Source organism: Vulpes vulpes, chromosome 7, assembly GCF_048418805.1.
Source record: "Vulpes vulpes isolate BD-2025 chromosome 7, VulVul3, whole genome shotgun sequence".
NCBI lineage: Eukaryota > Metazoa > Chordata > Mammalia > Carnivora > Canidae > Vulpes > Vulpes vulpes.
In genome coordinates this window covers 19,692,957-19,713,622 of record NC_132786.1, presented here as the reverse complement: position 1 = coordinate 19,713,622, position 20,666 = coordinate 19,692,957, and the positions used below count along the sequence as shown (strand labels likewise).

General features: G+C 46.7%; 1 protein-coding gene across 1 annotated transcript; it reads left to right on the top strand.

The window, feature by feature from the left end:
* The first annotated feature begins 3,222 nt into the window (after positions 1-3,222).
* GBX1 (gastrulation brain homeobox 1) lies at positions 3,223-20,666 on the top strand. Its single transcript, XM_025993876.2, has 2 exons — positions 3,223-3,877; positions 19,960-20,666. Exons 1-2 carry the CDS (start codon positions 3,349-3,351, stop codon positions 20,511-20,513), a joined length of 1,083 nt encoding a protein of 360 aa, XP_025849661.2. The 5' UTR covers positions 3,223-3,348; the 3' UTR covers positions 20,514-20,666.

Here is a 20,666-nt window from a genome sequence, read left to right as displayed (position 1 = left end):
AGAAGAGTGCTTGCCCACATGGGCCTGTTGGGGGATTCAGTAAGGGAAGCAGAGTTTTCTCTTGGTAAAGAAAGGAGCCTGCTCTGCTCAGAGTTGATAGTGGCGGCCTCTTCCCTGACGGTGAGGTAAGGGAGAGCCACTGATCTGGGGGCCTTCCATCCTTGACCCCTGAGCTCTCCTTTTTCCATTCAGTACAGGAAGGAAAGGTATTCTGAAAGGCATGTCTTCATGTTCGCTGGAGGCTTGCACTGGTTTTTTGGCTAGGCAGAGTAGATATTAATCACTCCCTCTCACAGATGGAGTTAAGTCAGAGGCCAAGGTCACATGGCTCTGAGAGGTCAGAACAAGAACTTCACTCCAGCCAGTGCTCCCCTCCCCCCCATTTGGCCTCAGTTCTACAGTCTACAAAAGGGCAGGGAAAGGGAATGGGCTGCTTCAGTTGCCACTCTGTATGTGCTTTTTATCCTGGTTTAGCTGGTGAATGTCAAGGACTATGCAGAAATCACACTTCATGACCTAGCATGGCAAGGGGACAGATTGAGGATATAAATGGATTACAGATACAGTATCTAACAAACATGCAGCACACCAGGGCAATACTAAGTCCCTGGGGTTTCACTTGCCTCATTTCAGATTTGGTGGCCCGCTGGGATTTATTGGCAACAAGCTTTAAGCCTGTACACTCTGCCAGCTTGAGCAGAGGATTCCACTTTACTAAGTTTAGTTCTGGGCAATAAGCTCTTGGCTTGAGCTGGGTGACGTACATCTTCCAGATCAGAGGGTCTTTAACTTTGAGTCCTTGAAAGTGCATGATCTATTCTGTCCTACCAGAGAGTGACAGGCTTATTAAAGTGGACTTTTATGAGGGTGGGGTGGTGGGTACTGGTGGGAGGGAGATGTTTCAATATACACCCTCTTGAGCTTTTAGAATTTTGTACTATGCAGTTTTATTACCTATACAAAAAGTGAATGCAGTTCCTTTTTAAAAATGTCTCTTCCTCTATGCTTTATTTGATTAGTGGTGTTACTGCTCATACAGCTTTAATTTCAGTGATTGTAACCCAAAGTTCCCTCAATTATTTATCAAGTCAACAAGCCTCTATTGTGTATCCAACACTATAAAGCCATCAAACCAAGTACTGACCTCTCACTTTTAAAGTACAATACACTTTTGAAGTCTGGTCTTCCATATTGGTGCCATGAAGTGCTTGGTTAATTTAACAAAGGGTTCTGAAGCCTATCTTTAGGAGGATGTACAAAGATTATCCTAGTACCCTAGTAAGTGAGGCACCTCTTCTTTCTCCATGGTGACATCTTCCCACCAGACTTGTCTCTAAGAGGTTTCATGAGTTTAATGTAGAGCCCAGGATGGAGCAGGAATGCAAGGAAACCACAGTCTTCTCCCTTTGCCTGTCTGACGAGTTGTCGATCAAGCATGACCGACGAAAGGTCCCTTGTTGGGTCCTACCCCTTTCTGTCCCATCCTGGTGCCAGTGTCTTCCAGGGTGCTGTTTTGTAACACGTCAGTCTGACATTAGTGGTGTTCACTAGGCCACCACAGCACTCCTGATCTGAACAAGTGTCACTGAGACCCACAGTTCCCTCTGCCTGCTCTGCCTTGGCTCAGAAACACCGAGACTCTTAGTTGTAGGTTTCCCTCCTCACCTGAGCCCACCAACTTACCCCCACCTAGGTTGCGTCTTCCTAAACTGGCCCGGCTTTGCTCGCTCTTTTAACTAGGTTGGCTCTCCCCAGCCCCACCTGAATAAAAGTTTCCCAGTGACCAGGTGACCTTCATTTTAGCTAGCTAGGCTTGCTCTGTATCCCGAAGCACAGGTCACTCTCCTGTTGACTTGCCTGTCTTAAGTCTTTTTTTGCCCATCGACCTGGGGCTCCTATCAAGCAAAATTGCCCATGACTTTTGCCTCTAGACTGTCAAATAGGCCGCTGGGAATAAGGGGTGGGTGGGGGTGGTAAAAGACGCTGCCATTTCTGTGTCTGAGGATGGGGGAGGTGAACAGAGTCATCTGCAATTAGCAAATAATTAGCGCCGCTGACCCTTGGGGCTCATCAGCGCTCCTGGGGCCAGCCCCCAGCAATCAGCTAGGGCAGGTCGAGAGTGTCAGGCCCAGGAATGAATAGGGCTCATCAGCGGTGCTGGAGCTGGGGAGCCAATCAGGGAAATTAATAGCAGAAGAGAGGGAGAGAGGGGGAAGGCACAGAGATAGACAGACAGACAAGAGATACAGATATAGGTGAGAAATGGGGGTGGGGTGGGGAATAGAATAAGACAGGGGGATAGGGAATGAGAAATAGGAATAACCAAATAGGGACAGGAAGGACGGGCAGGAAAGGGAAGAGTGGAGGAAGGAAAAACATGTGAGGGATGGGAGAAAGATGGGGGGGAAAGGTGAGAGGAATGGTAAGTACTTGGCATAGTGTGGGCACTAGAGGAAGTCACCCACAGAGGCCACAGTGAGGAACGGGGAGCCCGCCACGGAGGAGGGAAGGAGGAAGAAGGGGAAGAGCCAGTGTCAAGAAAAGGAGCCCCGGGGAGAGGGGAATGGGGTCGGGGAGAAAGGGCCCCCATACCAGGGCCCTGAGCTGCGGCGCCCGGCGGCAGAGCGCGCCCCCTGCCGTTCCCGCCGCGCCGCCCGAGGGGCGCGGACGTCCGGTCCAGCCCGCCGCGCCTGGGCTCGCCCTCGGGGCGCCCGGGGAAGGGGCGTCGGGGACCGGCCCGGGGTCCGACGGAGGGCGGTGGTCCGGCCGCGCCCCCGTGCGCCCCCCCGTGCGCCCTCCCCGCCTGGCGTCCCGCGCCACGTCCACGCCCGCGCAGGGTGGGCTGAGCGGGGGCCGGGAGGGGTGGAGGGAGGGCCCCGGCCCAGCAGCTGCCGCCGCCTTCTCGTCGGCCGCAAACTTTCACAAAGCGGCGTGTCCGGCCTCATCAATCTCCATTAATAATAGTTGGTTGGGCCGCGGGGGGCGGGCGGGGGTCCCGGGCCGGCCGGCCGGGCGGGCCGCTGGGAACGGGCTCTGCGGAGGGAGCGGAGGCAGCGGAGCCGGGCGCGGCGGCGGCGGGCGGAGGGAGGAAGTGAAGCGTAATTTGAGGAAGATGGATGAGTCCGGAGGGCGACACCCCCAGCCCGCCCGCTCGCCCGCCCCCTCCCTCCTTATGAGAGAGAGGGAGCGCGGCGCCGGAGCCACACTGCGCCGAGCCCGCGCCCCGCCGCCACCTCGGCCCGGGAGCCTGGGAGCGAGCCCTGCGTGTCCGCGCGGGGCGCCCGAGCCGCGGGGCGCACGGCGGCGCCCGGAGGGGAGCGCCCCGGGGCGGCCGTAGCTCCCGGCGCGATGCAGAGAGCTGGAGGCGGGGGTGCCCCCGGGGGCGGCGGCGGGGGCGGCGGGGGCGGCCCGGGCACTGCCTTCTCCATCGACTCCCTGATCGGGCCGCCGCCACCTCGCTCCGGCCACTTGCTCTACACCGGCTATCCCATGTTCATGCCCTACCGGCCGCTCGTGCTGCCGCAGGCGCTGGCCCCTGCGCCGCTGCCCGCCGGCCTCCCGCCCCTCGCCCCGCTGGCCTCCTTTGCCGGCCGCCTTACCAACACCTTCTGCGCGGGACTGGGCCAGGCCGTGCCCTCGATGGTGGCGCTGACCACCGCGCTGCCCAGCTTCGCGGAGCCGCCCGACGCCTTCTACGGGCCCCAGGAGCTCGCCGCCGCCGCAGCCGCCACTGCTGCCCGAAACAACCCCGAGCCGGGTGGCCGACGCCCGGAGGGTGGGCTGGAAGCCGACGAGCTGCTGCCCGCCCGGGAGAAAGTGGCAGAGCCCCCGCCGCCCCCGCCTCCGCACTTCTCAGAGACTTTCCCAAGTCTGCCGGGTAAGTGCTGGGCCGACCAGGGCGCCGGGCGGGAGGCTCGTTCACTTGGAAATCCCAGACAGCAGCCTGCTCAGAATCTCGGCACCTGCCTGGAGCCCTGGAATCCCAGACTCCCAGATGTCGGGTTCTGCAGAACCACCTCCAGTTGTGTTCCAAACAGGGCACCTCTAGATCTCAGAACCGCTGCCCTGCTCTGTCTTCCAGAGTGCCTGAAGCCTCCCCGAAGACTTCCCAGTACTCCCTTCCAAATTAGTACCTTTCCTCCCAGCGTTCTAGTCCTCAAGCCTTGACTCCCACTTCTCTTTTTAAGAATCTCTTCATTCTTCTCCTCTGCCGAGAATAGAGAAGCTGCAAGTGTGGGATTCCTGGGGACACTAGCAAGACCCTAGGGTGAGGGTACATTGGGGCAGCTGTCAATTCAGTGCAGGGGCAAAGGGAGGGTCTTAAAGCAATGGTGACCATGCTGATGACCTGTCTTTGCCTTAGTAGTAGAGGTCACTTTTGAATTGGCATATTTAGAGATCAACCTTGAAGAACTGAGTATGGGGTCTAAGGGAACATTAGCTAGGAGGGGACCTTGCACCCTCTGGACCAGGACTGACCGGAAGGTCAAGAAGGCTAAAGGCTGGGCTGGGTTGGGCGTGGCACAAATGCCCAGAGTCAAGAATCTAGCTAAGATTCTGGGACAAGTGAGATTCATCGAAGAGATAATTCAGGAACCCTGGCTTCTCCATGGGAAGATGCCTTCTCAACAGAGGCACTGTGTATTAAACTGAACCCTGTTTAGAATCAAGCTACTCGGAGCCCTCCTGGCCTCCGTAGTTGATCCTTAAGCCCTAGAAGCCAGGAAAGCTTTCCTCTATCCAGGGCCAGACCCAGGTGTGATGAGATCCAGAGCTTATACAATTTAGTGGACTCTGTTTAAGAAAAACAGTCTGTATGCAAGAGTGGGGCTCCTGAAGCTTAAACTTCTTTAGCACCAGGGTGAATCCGCCTCTGCTTCCCCATTCATCACATCATATTAGCAGGTAAAAGTGACCCCAGGAGGCCTGGGGGCTGACTCCAGCAGAAACAAGAAGGAGAATCCAAGAGTCCTTTTGTCCTTTGCCAGAAGAAGACAATTCCTGGTGATAGGTTTCTGGGCCCTTCCTTGAAACTGTCCAAAGGTGTAATCACTCTTCCAGACCCCCCAGTGCTGCTACAGGGCATGTCTTCCTCTCCTTTTCCCCTTTATCCCTGGGCATTTTGGCTTTGGGGATTCAGCTGTTGTTTTTGTACCTGGTTGGGCCAGGGGGACCCAGTGGCTGAAGTCTGAGCAGCATCTCCTAAGGAGGATCAAAAGGAAATGATAGAGCAGCAACTGGAAGGTGGGAGGAAATGTCCCCAAGATAAAAAGGCCTGGAGCTGAGGGTAGGGGAAAGCAGCTGGCAGGATAATCGGAAAGAGAACAGATCAGTAGGATTTTTTGGAATAAGATAGTCCCAAGGCAGAAAAGAGCAAGGCAGACCATCAGAAGGATGGCTTTGGGGGTAATAAGAGCTGGAGGAACAAGCAGACACCTGCGGAGGAGATGAGCTGAGGGAGAGGAGAAAGAGAGACATACTAGGGGAGGGGAGCTGGGGGAGGAATATGCCTAAACCGTGGGAGAACTTGTCTCACTCAGGTTCCCTTCAGTTGTTTATTTTGGCCCATTTGTAGAATGAAGGCTCTTTTTTGAAGCAGCAAGAATATTGGCTGTAAAACAAGACACTGAATGAGTGAGAGAGGAGTAAGAAAAAGAACAGAAGAGAAATATTGAGGAAAGAAGAATAGAGGAAAGAAAGGACTAACAAATGCACTCTATCCCGATTGTCCAAAGAGAGTAAATGAGAGCAAAGAGGTCTGTCTATTGGGAGAGAGAGGTTCAAAGGATTTCTAGCCTGGGCTAGATGAAGAGGGAACAGCTTCTCTCGACCAGAAATGTGTGTGTAAAAGAGTTCTGCTTTGAGAGGCTTGGGAGGGAGCTAAATCAATGTACCGATAGGAAACAGGGAAAAGTGTCAATACTAGAAGTAATTTTTTTAAAAGGTTTTTCAATACTGGGAGCGATGGTAAACTGGAATTTATATAGAGAGAATGATGAAGGAAAGGTCATCATCTAAGGAAAATGTTGGGAGCAATCAAAAGACATTTGTTCTTGGAGTAAAGACAAGAGTGATGGGAAGGAGACCTTACAGAAGAAGAATTCTGAGAGGTGGTAGAGTGAAAGAAATCACTCAGATTGGGAAGAGATACAATTAAAGGGTTTATCATGGGGCGTGTGGGGCAAGGCAGGAAGAGAGATTTTAGAAGAAACATTCAAAGAGGATAGTGACTAGGAGATCTTTATCTGTGACCCCCACTTCTTACAACCGTCAGTACAGACTCTCTTGATTCTTCCTCTTGATTCTTCCTTGCCACACCACTCACGTCCACCTGCCCAGTCTTCTTTTTTTTTCCCCCCTTAAGTAGTTGAGAAAAAAAGAGGAAATTCCAGAAATGTTAGATGGAAAATCAGTTTGGGTCGTGGTGGTGAGAAAACAAATACTCTATTTTGGGAATTGTATTAGAGTATTTATTGTGAAATGAGAGTTTTTGGTTGAATAATGGGATTGAAACCTTAATATTTGAAGACTTTGGAAAAAGAATGTTATCTCTAAAAAGACAGAGGAGGAATTGGCTGTTCTAGTGTGAATTGGTCTGAAATTATTAATTTACATTTGTTTAGTGTTTTACAGTAACCAGCCCCATTAAATGAAATTTTAGTGAAGACAGGCCAATTTGGAGAATAAGTTCTTTTTGTTGAGCATTACTTCTTCTTCTTCTTTTTTTTTTTTTTTTTTGAAATTTTGGTTCGAGTTAATAGGGATACCACCTTACTACAACTGATGATGAGGAAAACAACTTTATTATGATTCAGTTGTAGGGGTAGAAGCTATATTAACAGGCAAAAAGAAATACCAGGTACAGAGATAATGGGTAGAAAAAGTATAGAGAATGATAGATTGAAGATAATTCTGGGTTTAGAATGTAGGGAACAGTGAGGATAATTGGGAAAGGTGTCTTAGTAGAAGTGATAAAAGAGGAGAGAATTTTGAATTCATAGAGAAGATTTAAAAGTATAAATCAACAGAAGAGTCCACAGTAGTGCTGTCTAGCAAGCTATCTATGTAATTAAAACATTAGCTATCTTAAAAAAGGTAGAAATAAACAGGTGAAATTAATTTTATTTTATTTAATCCAATACTATTTCAGCATTATTTAATATAAAAAATTAATGAGATATTTTATACCCTCCTTCCTTATTATCTTCAAAATCCAGTGTGTATTTTATACTACCAGCACATCTTGGTTCAGATTAGCCATGTTTCAAATGGTCAGTAGCCTCATGTAGGCAGTGGTAGCTTGTATTTGTCAGCATTACAGGTCTAGAGAGTCAGAGTCATGTGAAAGTGGTGGGGAAAGGAGCTTTGAATTGGAGTGATAGCAAAGCCCTGGACGTATTAGGAATAATGGAGAAAAGACAGCAGTTAACTCTAAATGACAGGAGAAAAAGAGAATTCTACCTTGAGTGGGTTGGACAGTGATGATCCTGTTTATGTCAAGGAACATGTGAGCTCTGCCTGAGAGTAATCAAAGCTAACTTGAAGACGTGCAAATACACATTTCAGCAATGACGATGGTGAAAATGATCCTGTGTGCTGGGGGTGGGGGAATGATGGAAAGAGCTGTCCATTTGGAGAAATGCAGAAGAAAACTTTAAATTGGGGGTGCTTTGAGCAATGATTCAGGGAGAAAGGAGTTGGATTGCTTGAAAACAAAGACTTAAGAAGTGAGGGATGGTAGATCGTCCATATGTAATTGTTGGATGTATGATAAAAGTATAGTGGGAGATTGACATGAAAGAAAATGCCAGTATTGGGCAGCCCCGGTGACGCAGTGGTTTAGCACCACCTGCAGCCCGGGGTGTGATTTTGGAGACCCGGGATCGAGTCCCACGTCGGGCTTCCTGCAGGGAGCCTGCTTCTCCCTCTGCCTGTGTCTCTGCTTCTCTCTCTCTCTCTCTCTCTCTCTCTGAATGAATGAATAAATAAATAAATAAATAAATCTTTAAAAAAATAGAAAATGCCAGTAGGAGCACAGTGAAGAAAACATTTGAAAAGAAAACATTGAGATGATATAGGAAAGAGAATATGATGGAATGGACCCAGGAGATGGCAGTGTAGAGAACATTATTTTAAAAAACTAAACAGAATTTGTTAATTTTTTTAAACGATTTTACTTTAGAGAGAGAGTAGGAGGAGGGGCAGAGGGAGAGGGAGAGAACCTCAAGCAGACACCCCCTGAGCACAGAGCACGACACAGGGCTGAATCCCAGGACCCTGAGATCATGATCTGAGCTGAAACCAAGAGTCAGACACTTAACCAACTGAGCCACCCAGGCGCCCCCAAATTTGCTAATTTCTGAATAGAGATTGGCAATAATGATGGAAATCATATAAGGAGATGAGGGAAACTTCCTAGGGGCATGATATTTGGGGGTTGGTTGTTGTAAGCTAAGCATCTGATCATAGCTGGAGAACATTTTAGATGACCATCAATTTTAAATAGGTACCCATTATGACTGTCAAGACATATTTATTCATGAGGGAAAAACAGGAAATAATAATGTGACACGAAATTAGAGACTTCTGTTGTTAGAAACAGGAGGAAAGTGATGGAGACTCATGTTTTCCTAGAAATGTTGAGGAAGAGCTCACAGTGAGAGTGTTTGCTCTATTGACATTTATAGAAAGCCACATGTTGCATTAACTTAATGTGATTGAAGGAACATTTATTTAGGAGTTGTGACACATGCTCAGGTGTCAACTTTGTCACTGAGCTGCACAACTTTGGCAGATTGCTTCCTTCAATTCAGGGAGTGTTTATTGTGTGTCTAGTATGTGCTTAGTATATTCAAGACACTACAGGAGATTCAAAGTCTTACAACTTCACTAGGATTCAGTTTCTTCATCTGCAATGTAAAAGTTTTGATTCAGATTTTAAAAAAATATTTTATTTATTTATGAGACACAGAGAGGGGCGGGGCAGACAGGCAAAGGAAGAAGTAAGCTCCATGCAGGGAGCCCCATGTGGAACTTGATCCTGGGACTCCAGGATCATGCCCAGAGCCAAAGGCAGATGCTCAACTGCTGAGCCACCCAGGCATCCCTGATTCAGATTATTTTAAATGTTTCTGTCAATTCCATAAAATAAAAGCATATTTTTCTATCTTTAATGTTTAAAGTAGGGTTCTAGGGATCTCTGGGTGGCGCAGCGGTTTGGCGCCTGCCTTTGGCCCAGGGCGCGATCCTGGAGGCCCGGGATCGAATCCCACGTCGGGCTCCCGGTGCATGGAGCCTGCTTCTCCCTCTGCCTGTGTCTCTGCCTCTTTCTCTCTCTCTGTGTGACTATCATAAATAAATAAAAATTAAAAAAAAAAATTTAAAGTAGGGTTCTAAAATGGGTTTCAAGGACCTCTTGTAAAAGGATCTATTCATTATGGGTGGGGGAAAATGACATCTTTATTTTTTACTAACTTTTAACTAAAGGTTAGATCTTTAATTATGAGTGTAGGCTAGAAACCATAGTAGTTTTAACAGTAACTAAGATTTTTGTCATCAACAGAAATTACAGATATTTTCTTATAAATTTGTAGTCTTTGGAGGCATCTCGTTTAATGAATTAATAAATAAACATACATGATTATAACACAAAATCATTTTTAAATATCTGAAAACTGGGGATCCCTGGGTGGCGCAGCGGTTTGGCGCCTGCCTTTGGCCCAGGGCGCGATCCTGGAGACCCGGGATCGAATCCCACGTCAGGCTCCCGGTGCATGGAGCCTGCTTCTCCCTCTGCCTGTGTCTCTGCCTCTCTCTCTCTCTCTGTGTGACTATCATAAATAAATAAAAATTTTAAAAAAAAAAAAAAATAAATAAATAAATATCTGAAAACTGTATTTTTATATAGTTGACTTCTAATGTAATCCTATGTGTTTTATGTTATATACATAAAAGCATTATTCTGAGGAGGGGTTCACAGGTTGTATCAGACTGCCAAGGAGTTCATGGCACAAAATGAGCTAAGAACCCTTAGTTGAGAGATGGAGATCTTAGAAATGACAAGAGGAAGATTTTACCTGGAGGATTGGAATGGAGTACCGAGGTGCCTTCTACCAGAGTGAAGGTAGCAAGACTTAGGAAGGTTGAAATAGAGAAGGGAGATCTCCATAGTGGCATATGTAAATGTGGAGATATATATTTAGATGATTAGGAGGATAATTCTTATACTTGAAGTGATGGGCATCAATAGTCTATAGTGTGAATAATGGGAGCAAGGCAGCCATTGGAATAATGAAGGGGAAATATGCTAAATGGAAAGGAGGAACATGGTATGATAAACAGAGTGCTTTGCAATGAGAGAAGGGTTATGATGGGAAGCTTATAGGCAGGAATGTTACCTCAGAAGCAGTGTGGAAAGAAGGATCTTTGCCTTGAATCTGGGAATTAGGGAATAGAGATGACAGCATAAGGAGTGGATGTACAACAAGAGAGAAAAATAGGAACTATGACAGGGAAGGTTTGGTGGGAGAGAATTTTTATCTAGAGGGAATGGGAAAATGCCTCATGCTAAGGTAGGAGAGAAGAAATCCTGGTTCCAAGCCAATGGAAGGAACAGGAACTCTTGATGCGGGTGGTGGTGCCCATGGCCACCCTGGCAATGATGGCAAGCAAAGAGGTCGGGGTTGGGATTGATGGAGAAGAGGTTGGGGTTTTTCCACTCAAAGTATGGTCATGGTACAGGAAAGTGATCAGCTTAGGGTAGTGTGGAAGAAATACTGATGTGCTAATTGGGAGAAAGAATGTAGGGAGAAGAGATGCTTGAATTTGGTGTAACAGAACAGCAACTCACACACAAGTGAATTAAGTTGTAGTTATTAGGAAGAGGCAACACAGGATGGCAAGTAGTTGTGAAGCTGAGTCTTCATTCCCTTCCCATCATGGAAGGGAGAGGAATGACTGTCAAGTGATGAACTGAAGAAATCTGTATTAGAAGCAAGGGGGCTGCTAGGACTCACAGAGACTAGGGTGTGAAAATTGAGGATGGGAGAAACAGAAAAATACTTCTAGGGGGGTGATGGGAGATGGATTTCTTGACTGAATTGTGAAAGAAATGGTATCACAATGGAAATCTGTACTGAGAGCAATGGGAAGAAAAGTAGAATGCGCAAGTGTGCCAGAAAGAGGGAGGAAGACAAAATTATCCTGAGAGCAAAGGTAAAAAGCGCTTTGTGCTGGAACGGGTGACAGCTCTTCTACATGTTATGTGGAGAATACTGGGAGTACGTGACTGAGTGATCCTGGCCAGTCACCCTCTCTGTAGCTTCACTTCCTCGTCAGTACAATTAGAGGTTTGACTGAGATGATCTCCAAGGTCATTTCTGGCTCTATAATTCTGTTTTATCTGTAAGGATACCTTTATTATTGAATTGTTTCCTTAAAAAAAAAAAAGGCATCCCAAGTAAAGGGATTGAAGGAAACTTCTCTACTTCCCACGGCTGAATTGTTGTGGCAGCCGAAGAGGAGGCAGGCCGGGGTATATACATCTTGAGGTGAAATCCAGGCTGGGCTTTCAGAGTGTCAAGGCTTTATCATCTGGGATTGGGGAGGGGTGACCAGAGCTATGGCTGTGTACGTTTGTCATATTAAATGAGAGAGAGAAACATTTCATGAAAGTTTGGCCTTTTATTGAAGCCTAAAAGATTGGGGATCAATTGTGCCCGCCTTTACCTGGTGAGGAAGGAAGCAGTGCCCATCAGGGAGTGAGAAAAAGAAGTTGTAGAATCAGTTCCTGGCCTTCTCTATTATTTCTTCATCTGGCACAATATTTGTGATAGAGTAACACAAAGAGATGTGGTGTGGCGCAGAGGAACAAACATGGGCTTTGGAAATAGGTCTTGGCACGACCCTTTCTCTGGGAGAGAATTTTTTTTTAAATATTTTTATTTATTTATTTATTTTAATTTTTTAAATTTTTATTTATTTATGATAGTCACACAGAGAGAGAGAGAGAGGGAGAGAGAGAGAGAGAGAGAGGCAGAGACATAGGCAGAGGGAGAAGCACGCTCCATGCACCGGGAGCCTGACGTGGGATTTGATCCTGGGTCTCTAGGATCGCGCCCTGGGCCAAAGGCAGGCGCCAAACCGCTGCGCCACCCAGGGATCCCCTCTGGGAGAGAAATATTAACAGCAGAATACTAAGCTCTGCAGTCACAGCTTCCTTACCAGCAGAATAGGGCAACAATACTTACCTCATTAGAGTTAAAGATTAAATGAGAAGATATTTGTCCAGCATCTTAAAGTAATAGGTGTGCAAGAAATTACTGGCTTTGTCCTTATAGTGGAAATGGATGGGAATTAAGTTGGGGGAAAACCTCTTTATTAAGAACTGGATAGGATAGGTGACACTCTCTGTACCGATAAGGAGAAATACATCTGGGAGTAATGAGAGAAATAGCGCTGTGTTCTGAGAAGTGTTTCTGTGGGGAATGACAGTGTATGCTTCTCATAAGGGGTAGATTTCACATTTTTTCTTTGGTTCGTTCTCCCTCCTTTGGTTTCTGTCTCACATTTTGACATTCTCTGTGGATCCCAAGACTACCTAAAGCCCTTCTTCTGTGTCCCACTGGGGCCTGTTTTTCGCCTGTTTTTCTTTTCTTTACATTATATATATATATATATATATAATAAAACATCTCTCCTTTCTTCACCATAATTCCTATTCCCTCATATGTCTGATCTCAGCTTGATGTTAGGAGCAAAGCTATTGGATTAAAATAATTCACGCTCAGATGGACTAAGGAGTTTTTTTTAGAGACTTATTTATTTTAGACAGTGTGTGTGAGTGGGGTATGGGGCAGGGGGAGAGGGAGAGGGAGAAGGAGAAGGAGAGAAGTAGAATCCCCACTGAGCATAGAGCCTTCCTCAGGGCTGAATCTTATGACCTGTGGGCCAAAATCAAGAGTTGGATGCTTAACTAACTGAGCCACCGAGGCATCCCAAGGAGATTTTTTTTAAAAGTCCAGGTGAATATCAAACTGGTGGGATATAGGTAGTATTATGAATAATTTCCGGTAACGTGGAAATGTTATTTGGGATGGGAGAGCTATAGGAGTGAGGTGGAGAGGCTTACCTTCCCTGGAGTCTTGTGATCCTTGTTACTTCCAGTTATAGCATTGGATGTAGCCAGAACTCTTTGAGTTGCAAGTGACAGAAGCTCAACTCTAATTTAAGCTAAAGTGAACATTTTTGATTCACATGACTCTAAGTACAGGAGTTGAGTAGATCCAAAAATGCAAGCCGTATTGTTAGATCTTTCTTTCAACCCAGCTCCTCTCTCTCTGCCTCATTCTCTCCTTAAAAGAGGTAAGAAAGCGGGGATCCCTGGGTGGCGCAGCAGTTTGGCACCTGCCTTTGGCCCAGGGCACGATCCTGGAGACCCGGGATCGAATCCCACGTCAGGCTCCTGGTGAATGGAGCCTGCTTCTCTCTCGGCCTATGTCTCTGTCTCTCTCTCTCTCTCTCTGTATGACTATCATAAATAAATAATAAAAAAAAAATTTAAAAAAAAAAAGAGGTAAGGAAGGGCACAAACATAAGCAGCTCTAAATTTTTATAATCTCAGGTTGAGACCCCAGTGGATTCTTGCATATACAAAATTCTAGGGTGACTGATTAACTAGCTTGAGTCCAGTCTCCAGGGAGATGGGACAGATGGGACGTTAGGATTGGTCAGATCCAGATCACGTGCCTACATTGTCATGAAGGTGGGGAAATGTGATTGACAGTCCCACCGTACTGGGTAGTTGATGAGAAGCGGTGCCCAAAGGAAGAGGGTGTTAGTGAACAAAAGGAGGAAAGGATGCTGAGCAGACAAAAACCAACTCCAAACAGATGTCTACCTCAACCAGAAAGGAAGACAAGAATGTATCTTAACTCCCTTTCAGTATTAGGGAGGAAAGCCTTCTCTCCCTGGCTAGATAAGTAGCCCTAGGAGTGATGGAAGAGACACCGAGAGTGGAGCTCTGAAGAGAGCTCTGTAATGAAGGTGGAGAGAGATGAGGATGGTAGAAAAATGTCTATTCCTCAGTGAGGCTGGTTCCTGTACAAGAAAGAGCTGCACGTGAGGAATGAGTGAGACATTTGTAAGCTAGGAGGTAGAAAAAAATGGATATTAAAACAATTTGGCAATATTATTTTAAAACGAGAAAACACATTTCTAAATAAAACGATGCTGACTGGTAAGATTACATCACACAAACCAATAATGACAGAAAAAAATAGATCTGGTAGGAACTTTGTCTTGGGGAATGACAGGACAGATAGCCTATTATTCAAGGACAAAGGTGAAATTTGGTAAGTGGGGCCTCTCCTATGGCAATTTTAAGAGCCTGTTCTGAGTGTGGTAAGGGGAGATATTATTGATCAGGCTAGGGTTCTGGAGTGGTAAGTGAACAGGATGAGGTCTGAACTGAACTGGGTTTGGTAAACAAGGTTATTTATCTGATGAGGCATCTGGGCTTTTACTTCAAGTGGGAGGGGAAAGGATAGAAGGAACATTGGTTGGAGATTTAGGAGACCAAGGTCCTAGACATTAATCTACCTCTAGCGTGTGATTTAGGAAAATCATTTAATCTTTTTCCAAAACTCAGTTTTTTTCACCTAAGATTACCAATCTTCCATTAGTACTACTCATAGGTCTACTCTATTTCAGTGGGTTGCTTAAAGGGAAATAACAAATGTGAAAATGTTTGGGAACGTTGAAGGTAACAAGGATGCCTGTGGCAATGGCAGTGCTGCTATGTCATGAGAGGAGCTCTGAGTGGTAGGGAAATTGCCCTGAACCTGTCACAAAGGTCAGAGATGTTCTGGGTTGCAATGGTATAGAGAAAGTTCTCGTGTCAGTTTGCAGTAAGGAATGCTGACGGCTCATAGGAAGAGTGGAGAGAAGAGAGAAAGTGAAAATGAATGCATGTTATTGTATCTGAAGTTATAGGGAGGAGTAGCATGAAATTAATGGGGATGAGTGAAACACAAATTGAAAGTGAGCTAATTGCTATAAATGATGGGAAGAAATACTGTCTCCAGAAAGAACAGAAATAATTCTATCCTGGGCATCATGATGAAGACATAGAAATGAGAGGAGTGGTAAACATAGCTCTTTTTTGAGGGATGGCCTGGGTTTCTTTACACCATTTTTTTTAAAAGATTATATATATTTATTCATGAGAGATGCAGAGAGAGAGTCAGAGACACAGGAAGAGAGAGAAGCAGGCTCCCCACAGGGAGCCTGATGCGAGGCTCAATCCCAGGACCCCAGGATCAACCACCGAGCCACCCAAGTGCCCTTCTTTCCACCTTTTGACCTCAGCCAAATTGTTTCTGTATTCATGAACTGAGCAGTTGACCCAGGATGCTCAGGAGGAGACTTACTGTCCTGACAGTGGCTCAGGGAGTGTGAGGATAATAACTGTTTTGGAAGTAGAGGGAAGAGAAGTCAGAACTGAGTGTATTGGGGGAGAAACTTCTCTTCAGTGAATAATACAGGCTGTTGATTTTATAGAAGCTACAACAGAACAGGATGGATGAGGGGCAGCACAGGGGCTCTGTGAGCTTCCACAGCTGGGCTTCTAAAGTGGTTTTCCATTCCCTGTGTGGTTTTCCGCTCTGCAACCCAGACTCACCATTCTTGGTGACCACAGCTATGGACTCCCCCTCTAGATGGTGCACGTCTGGTGCAATTTATCTTTTCTCCTGGAAAATACCTACCATGGATTCTTTGGCCCTTGACTTTTTCCCTGGCCTGACCAGATCTATCCTCAAGATGGGCTCTTCTGTATCTCTCCTGCTGCTTCCCTTCCTCTTGGAAGCAAGGCCCCATACAAGTCTGTCCCTGCCTGAGTACTGTTCTCTGGAGGTGGGAAGAATGCCCCTGGCATGGACTTGATACATAATCGTGGTTCAAACTCTGTGATTTCTGGTTCTTAGGATAATAGCATCCACCACAAGAATTCATAAGAACTCTAGGTGTTTCCTAATACCCAGTCTGCCCTACAGTCATCCCCCATTCAGTCATCCCCCTGGATCCCCTTGGATGCCATCCAGTCATCCCCCTGGATACCATACTTCTTTCAGATTCTAGACTTACATATGAGTAACAAGCTGAAAACCCAATATCCTCCTATATTACCAATAATCTTGTTTTCAGATGCAGAGAACAGAACCTTTCTATATGTTTGGACTACCTATGTGCATAGTCAAATTATTTCCAAGTTAAAAATTTTCCTTTTGCTAAAATTATTTGCATCAGAATCATTCTTTCCTGTGTAAAATTTTCAATGAAGCCTTATTTTGTGGATCAAGTTTGTTTTGGTATTTTTTTCTCATATCAACCAATTATAGCATCTGCAATTAGTCATTTACTTTTATGGACATTATATCTACTAAGTTCAATTATTCTAAATCAAATTTTGCAATTAGGAATTTTATCAGAAAGATTTGCTTCTGTCAGTTTTTAGTCAACACATTTTTCTGCGTGCAATTTTTATTTTGTTTGATTATATTTACCATTAATATTCATTACAAATCAGATAAAAGAAAATAGCTTGCATTTATTTTTTAGCTAATCCATAAGAAAATAGGTAAGCCATTTTGGGATCACTGTATTGTTAGGGATTGGGCTACCGTATCTGATTCTGCTGAATGTTTCCTTCACTTTGGGTATTGATTGCATCTTAGAGTGCTCCATCCTGGTGGAGCAGAGAGCATGTGGCAGGGCAAAAATGTTTTGCTTTGCTCCAAATGTGGCAGTGTTTTGGGAGAAGAAAGGTAAGGGTATGATTTTTTTTTCTTTAGTTTTCTGCTCTCTTTTTCCCCCAATATATTTTTTTTCTATTTTCTATCCCTTCTCTAAACTTTCCAGCCCTTTCAGTTTCTCTGACTCATCATTTCATTCTCCCGCCACCCTGTCTGCCCCATTTCTCTCCTGCCCCAGCCCTCCTCCTGCCTATGTTGACCCTTTCCCACTTCTCGATGTCACTCACTGCCCCAGACCCCTTCTTTTAGGGCATAGCTGTATTTTCCCCTCCTGTTGGCTTTCTCTTATTGCGCCACACCCTCCTCCTTCCAAGAGTTGCTTATCAGAGCCCTCAATGTCATGATTATAAAGGCTCAGAGAGAAACTCTTGCCCCTGCCGTTCAGCATCCCACCGGGATCAAGTAACCAAGAGAGGTTGTGAAACTGTGCCCCTTGTATGGCTCTAAAAGCAGCACTGAGGGAGGTCTGCTTATGTGGGCTTGATTTTATGGAATCTGTCTGAAGACAGAGGGATGGATGATACGATCTCAGGAGGGCCTTGCCAGATCAAGGAACCTGGGAGCCTCATCTCAATCATCATCAGTTTAGATTTATTGGACACCCCCTGGGTGCTCGGAGCTGTGCTAAATGATTTCATCCTTCAAGCCCTGAAATCCAGTTTCTGCCTTTTTAGCAGCTGTTTAGAATATTGTAATATTAGGCTGAGTTTTTCCAAGCTTTTATTCTTTTGGTTATGATGTACTACAAACCAGGTTTTAAAAATTGAGAGTGATTTAATAATGATGTGAGGGATTTTCCTTGACATCTTTTTAGCATAAGATTCTGTAGATTCCCATTGCATATGAGTTTCCCTCCAGCTAATGTGAGATCAGACGGCATATTGAAAAGTGGGTAGAATAATACTCATGGAGAAAATGTCTTCTGGACACTGGATGGGGTAGGGTTATGGGGAATATTCTAGGAGAAGAGCTGGTTTGGGAGAGGTTAGGAGTTCAGCTTAGGGATGTTAGGTCTGAGTTCTAGGAAAGCGGGAAAACAGTGTGGGGAGGAGCCATTAATGAAGGAAAGAACCAAGAATGTGACTCCTGCAGAAAACAACCTGGATTTGGCAAGAAGGAGGTCTGGGAGGAAATGTGGAATGAAGAGAGGGGAGTATAGCTAAGAGCAACTCTGTAGCTGGGGAAGCCCCACAAGCTCCCAGCAGGAGTGGAGAAGGCTTACTGAGGAAAAGCCATGAGTAGGAGAACCATAGGAAGGCTGGGTGAGCCCAGATGAGGGTATACCACATGGGCTTTGAAGATAGATAAAGAATGAAGCAGTAAAGGATGAAAAGGCAGGGGCTGGAGATAAAAATACCCTTGAGGTGTGAAGAAGCTGAGTGTGATGGAGGTGAGTGACGTGGACGTGGGCTGAGAAGCCTGGCCTCTAAGGAAGGTAGAAACGTGGCTCTTCAGGACGAGGACAAGGGGTAGCTTGGTTGCATCAGGGAGGGAAAAGGAGCTCTGGGAATGGGGTCCCCATGTTACTGGGCTGGTCCTGGAGATCCCCAGAAGCTCCTTCTGGAGCACAGGCTGGTGGGGAGGGGCACTTGGAAAGTGTTCTAGCCACATTTGCAAGCACACACCCTGTTTCTCTTATAAGGCATTTCACTGTCCCTGAAATTCTTTGGGGTGACATTCTCAACCTGAGAGAGCTTATGAGCGTCTGTGCGCTGTGTAGTGGTTACAGACAGATGTGCTTCCGCACCTACGAAACCCTACCCCCTTTACTCTGGGAACTTGATGGTAAAGAGCTGACTAGTTAGGGTCCGGGTTACCCATTTCCCCTTGTTCTCTTTTTCTGTTGGTTGGTTTTGACTTTTTGTTTCACTGTTTATTGGCCTTTCGAGCAGAAAACAAGGCAGTTTTACAACCCAACTACTGAAAATACTTGCGAGGCATTATTTCCTGTTCTGACAAACCTGTCCATGGATAAGATTAAAATCAATGATTGAATTAAGTATCAGAGTTACATATGGATTTAAAACACTTTATGTGGCTGTAATTACAAATAATCAGTCATCTACCAACTGAGTTAAAATTTCTTCTTTTACCACCTTCCTCTCCACATTTTCCCTCGTTGCACTTCTATTTCCTTATCCTTTCCCATGTTCCCTCCAGGTTTTCCCCACTGACATCAAGCTCCGGGTCCCCGGGATTCAGAACTTGAGCAGAGAGCAGCTGTTTGTGCTGCTCTGGTATCCTTGGTTGGGAGAGAGATGATGTCATTTCACAGTTGAGGAGGAGGGGAGGGATGGAAGGGGCCTAGGAGAGCTACCCGTTTGGAAGCAGCTCTGGCCATAGATACAGCGCCCCTGTAGCTGGGAGGGTGCCCCATTCTGGGCTGGTCAAGGAGAATTGGAAGTAGGGATAGGATACTTCCCAAATCCTTTGACATTTCCTGGGCCCAGATTTGGGGCGGCGGGCGGAGGGTGTTGGTGAGGATGGGGAATCAGATGATCCTTAAGTTCCTATCTGAAAATGAGATTCTAAGATTCTAGACCTGGGGGAGAGGGGAGGTGGGGAGATAGAGCTCAATCCTGGGTCAGTGAGAATCCCTAGGAAAGTGACAGAGGCCACAGTGTGATCTCATCATCTCCTATCTATCCTATAAAAGGGAGTCCTCCTACGTGGCTCCCTCCTGCCTGGAGTAACTGAAAGCCTCCTCAGCCAGGTCCCACACTGCTGCATTGTGGGGCCTATGCCATCTGTATTTGGAGGGGTGGGGGATGAGTGAAAAGCTCTTGGTCCAGGTGTGGAGAAAGCTGGAAGGTAGTGGGTAGGGAGAATGAGGAGGGCTTGGTGGTGGTGAAGTCCTGGGAATGGCATTCCTTTGAAGTACACTTATTGCCCCCCCCCCCACTCGCTCTAGTGAAATCTGTGCTGGTTAATACCTTTCTTTCCATCTCTTTGTCTTCCCCACCCCACATCCTGGATGTGCCATCCTTGTTTCCCCCTCCTCCCCCATCTCATCCCTTTCACATCTGTATCTTCCTGCTGCCATTCTGTCCGTGCTGGCCACACTGCCACACTTCCACGTGCCTCCTCCAACCTGTCTGCCTTTTCCTTGCCCGCTCCTTCCCCATCCGTTGGTTTTCGCTCCACACAGCAGAGGGGAAGGTGTACAGCTCAGATGAGGAGAAGCTGGAGGCACCAGCAGGAGACCCAGCAGGCAGCGAACAGGAGGAAGAGGGCTCAGGAGGGGACAGCGAAGACGACAGTTTCCTGGACAGCTCTGCAGGGGGCCCCGGGGCCCTCCTGGGACCTAAACCCAAGCTAAAGGGAAGCCTGGGGACTGGAGCCGAGGAGGGAGCACCGGTGGCGGCAGGAGTCACAGCTCCTGGGGGCAAAAGCCGACGGCGCCGTACAGCATTTACCAGTGAGCAGCTTTTGGAATTGGAGAAGGAGTTTCACTGCAAGAAATACCTGAGTTTGACAGAGCGGTCCCAGATCGCCCACGCCCTCAAGCTCAGTGAGGTGCAGGTCAAGATCTGGTTTCAGAATCGGCGGGCCAAGTGGAAGCGCATCAAAGCTGGCAATGTGAGCAGCCGTTCTGGGGAGCCCGTGAGAAACCCCAAGATTGTTGTCCCCATACCTGTGCACGTCAACAGGTTTGCTGTCCGGAGCCAGCATCAACAAATGGAGCAGGGGGCCCGGCCCTGAAGGGGCTCACAAGGATTTTGGAAGGCAAAGGGTCTGTTCCCATGCCTGCTCTGAGACTGGGTTAGGGTTCTGCGGACCAGAGGGGCTACCACTGTGATCCTGCCCTGGGAGGGAGCTCCGTCGGCAACTAATTTTAGTGCTAGGGGTGCTCTC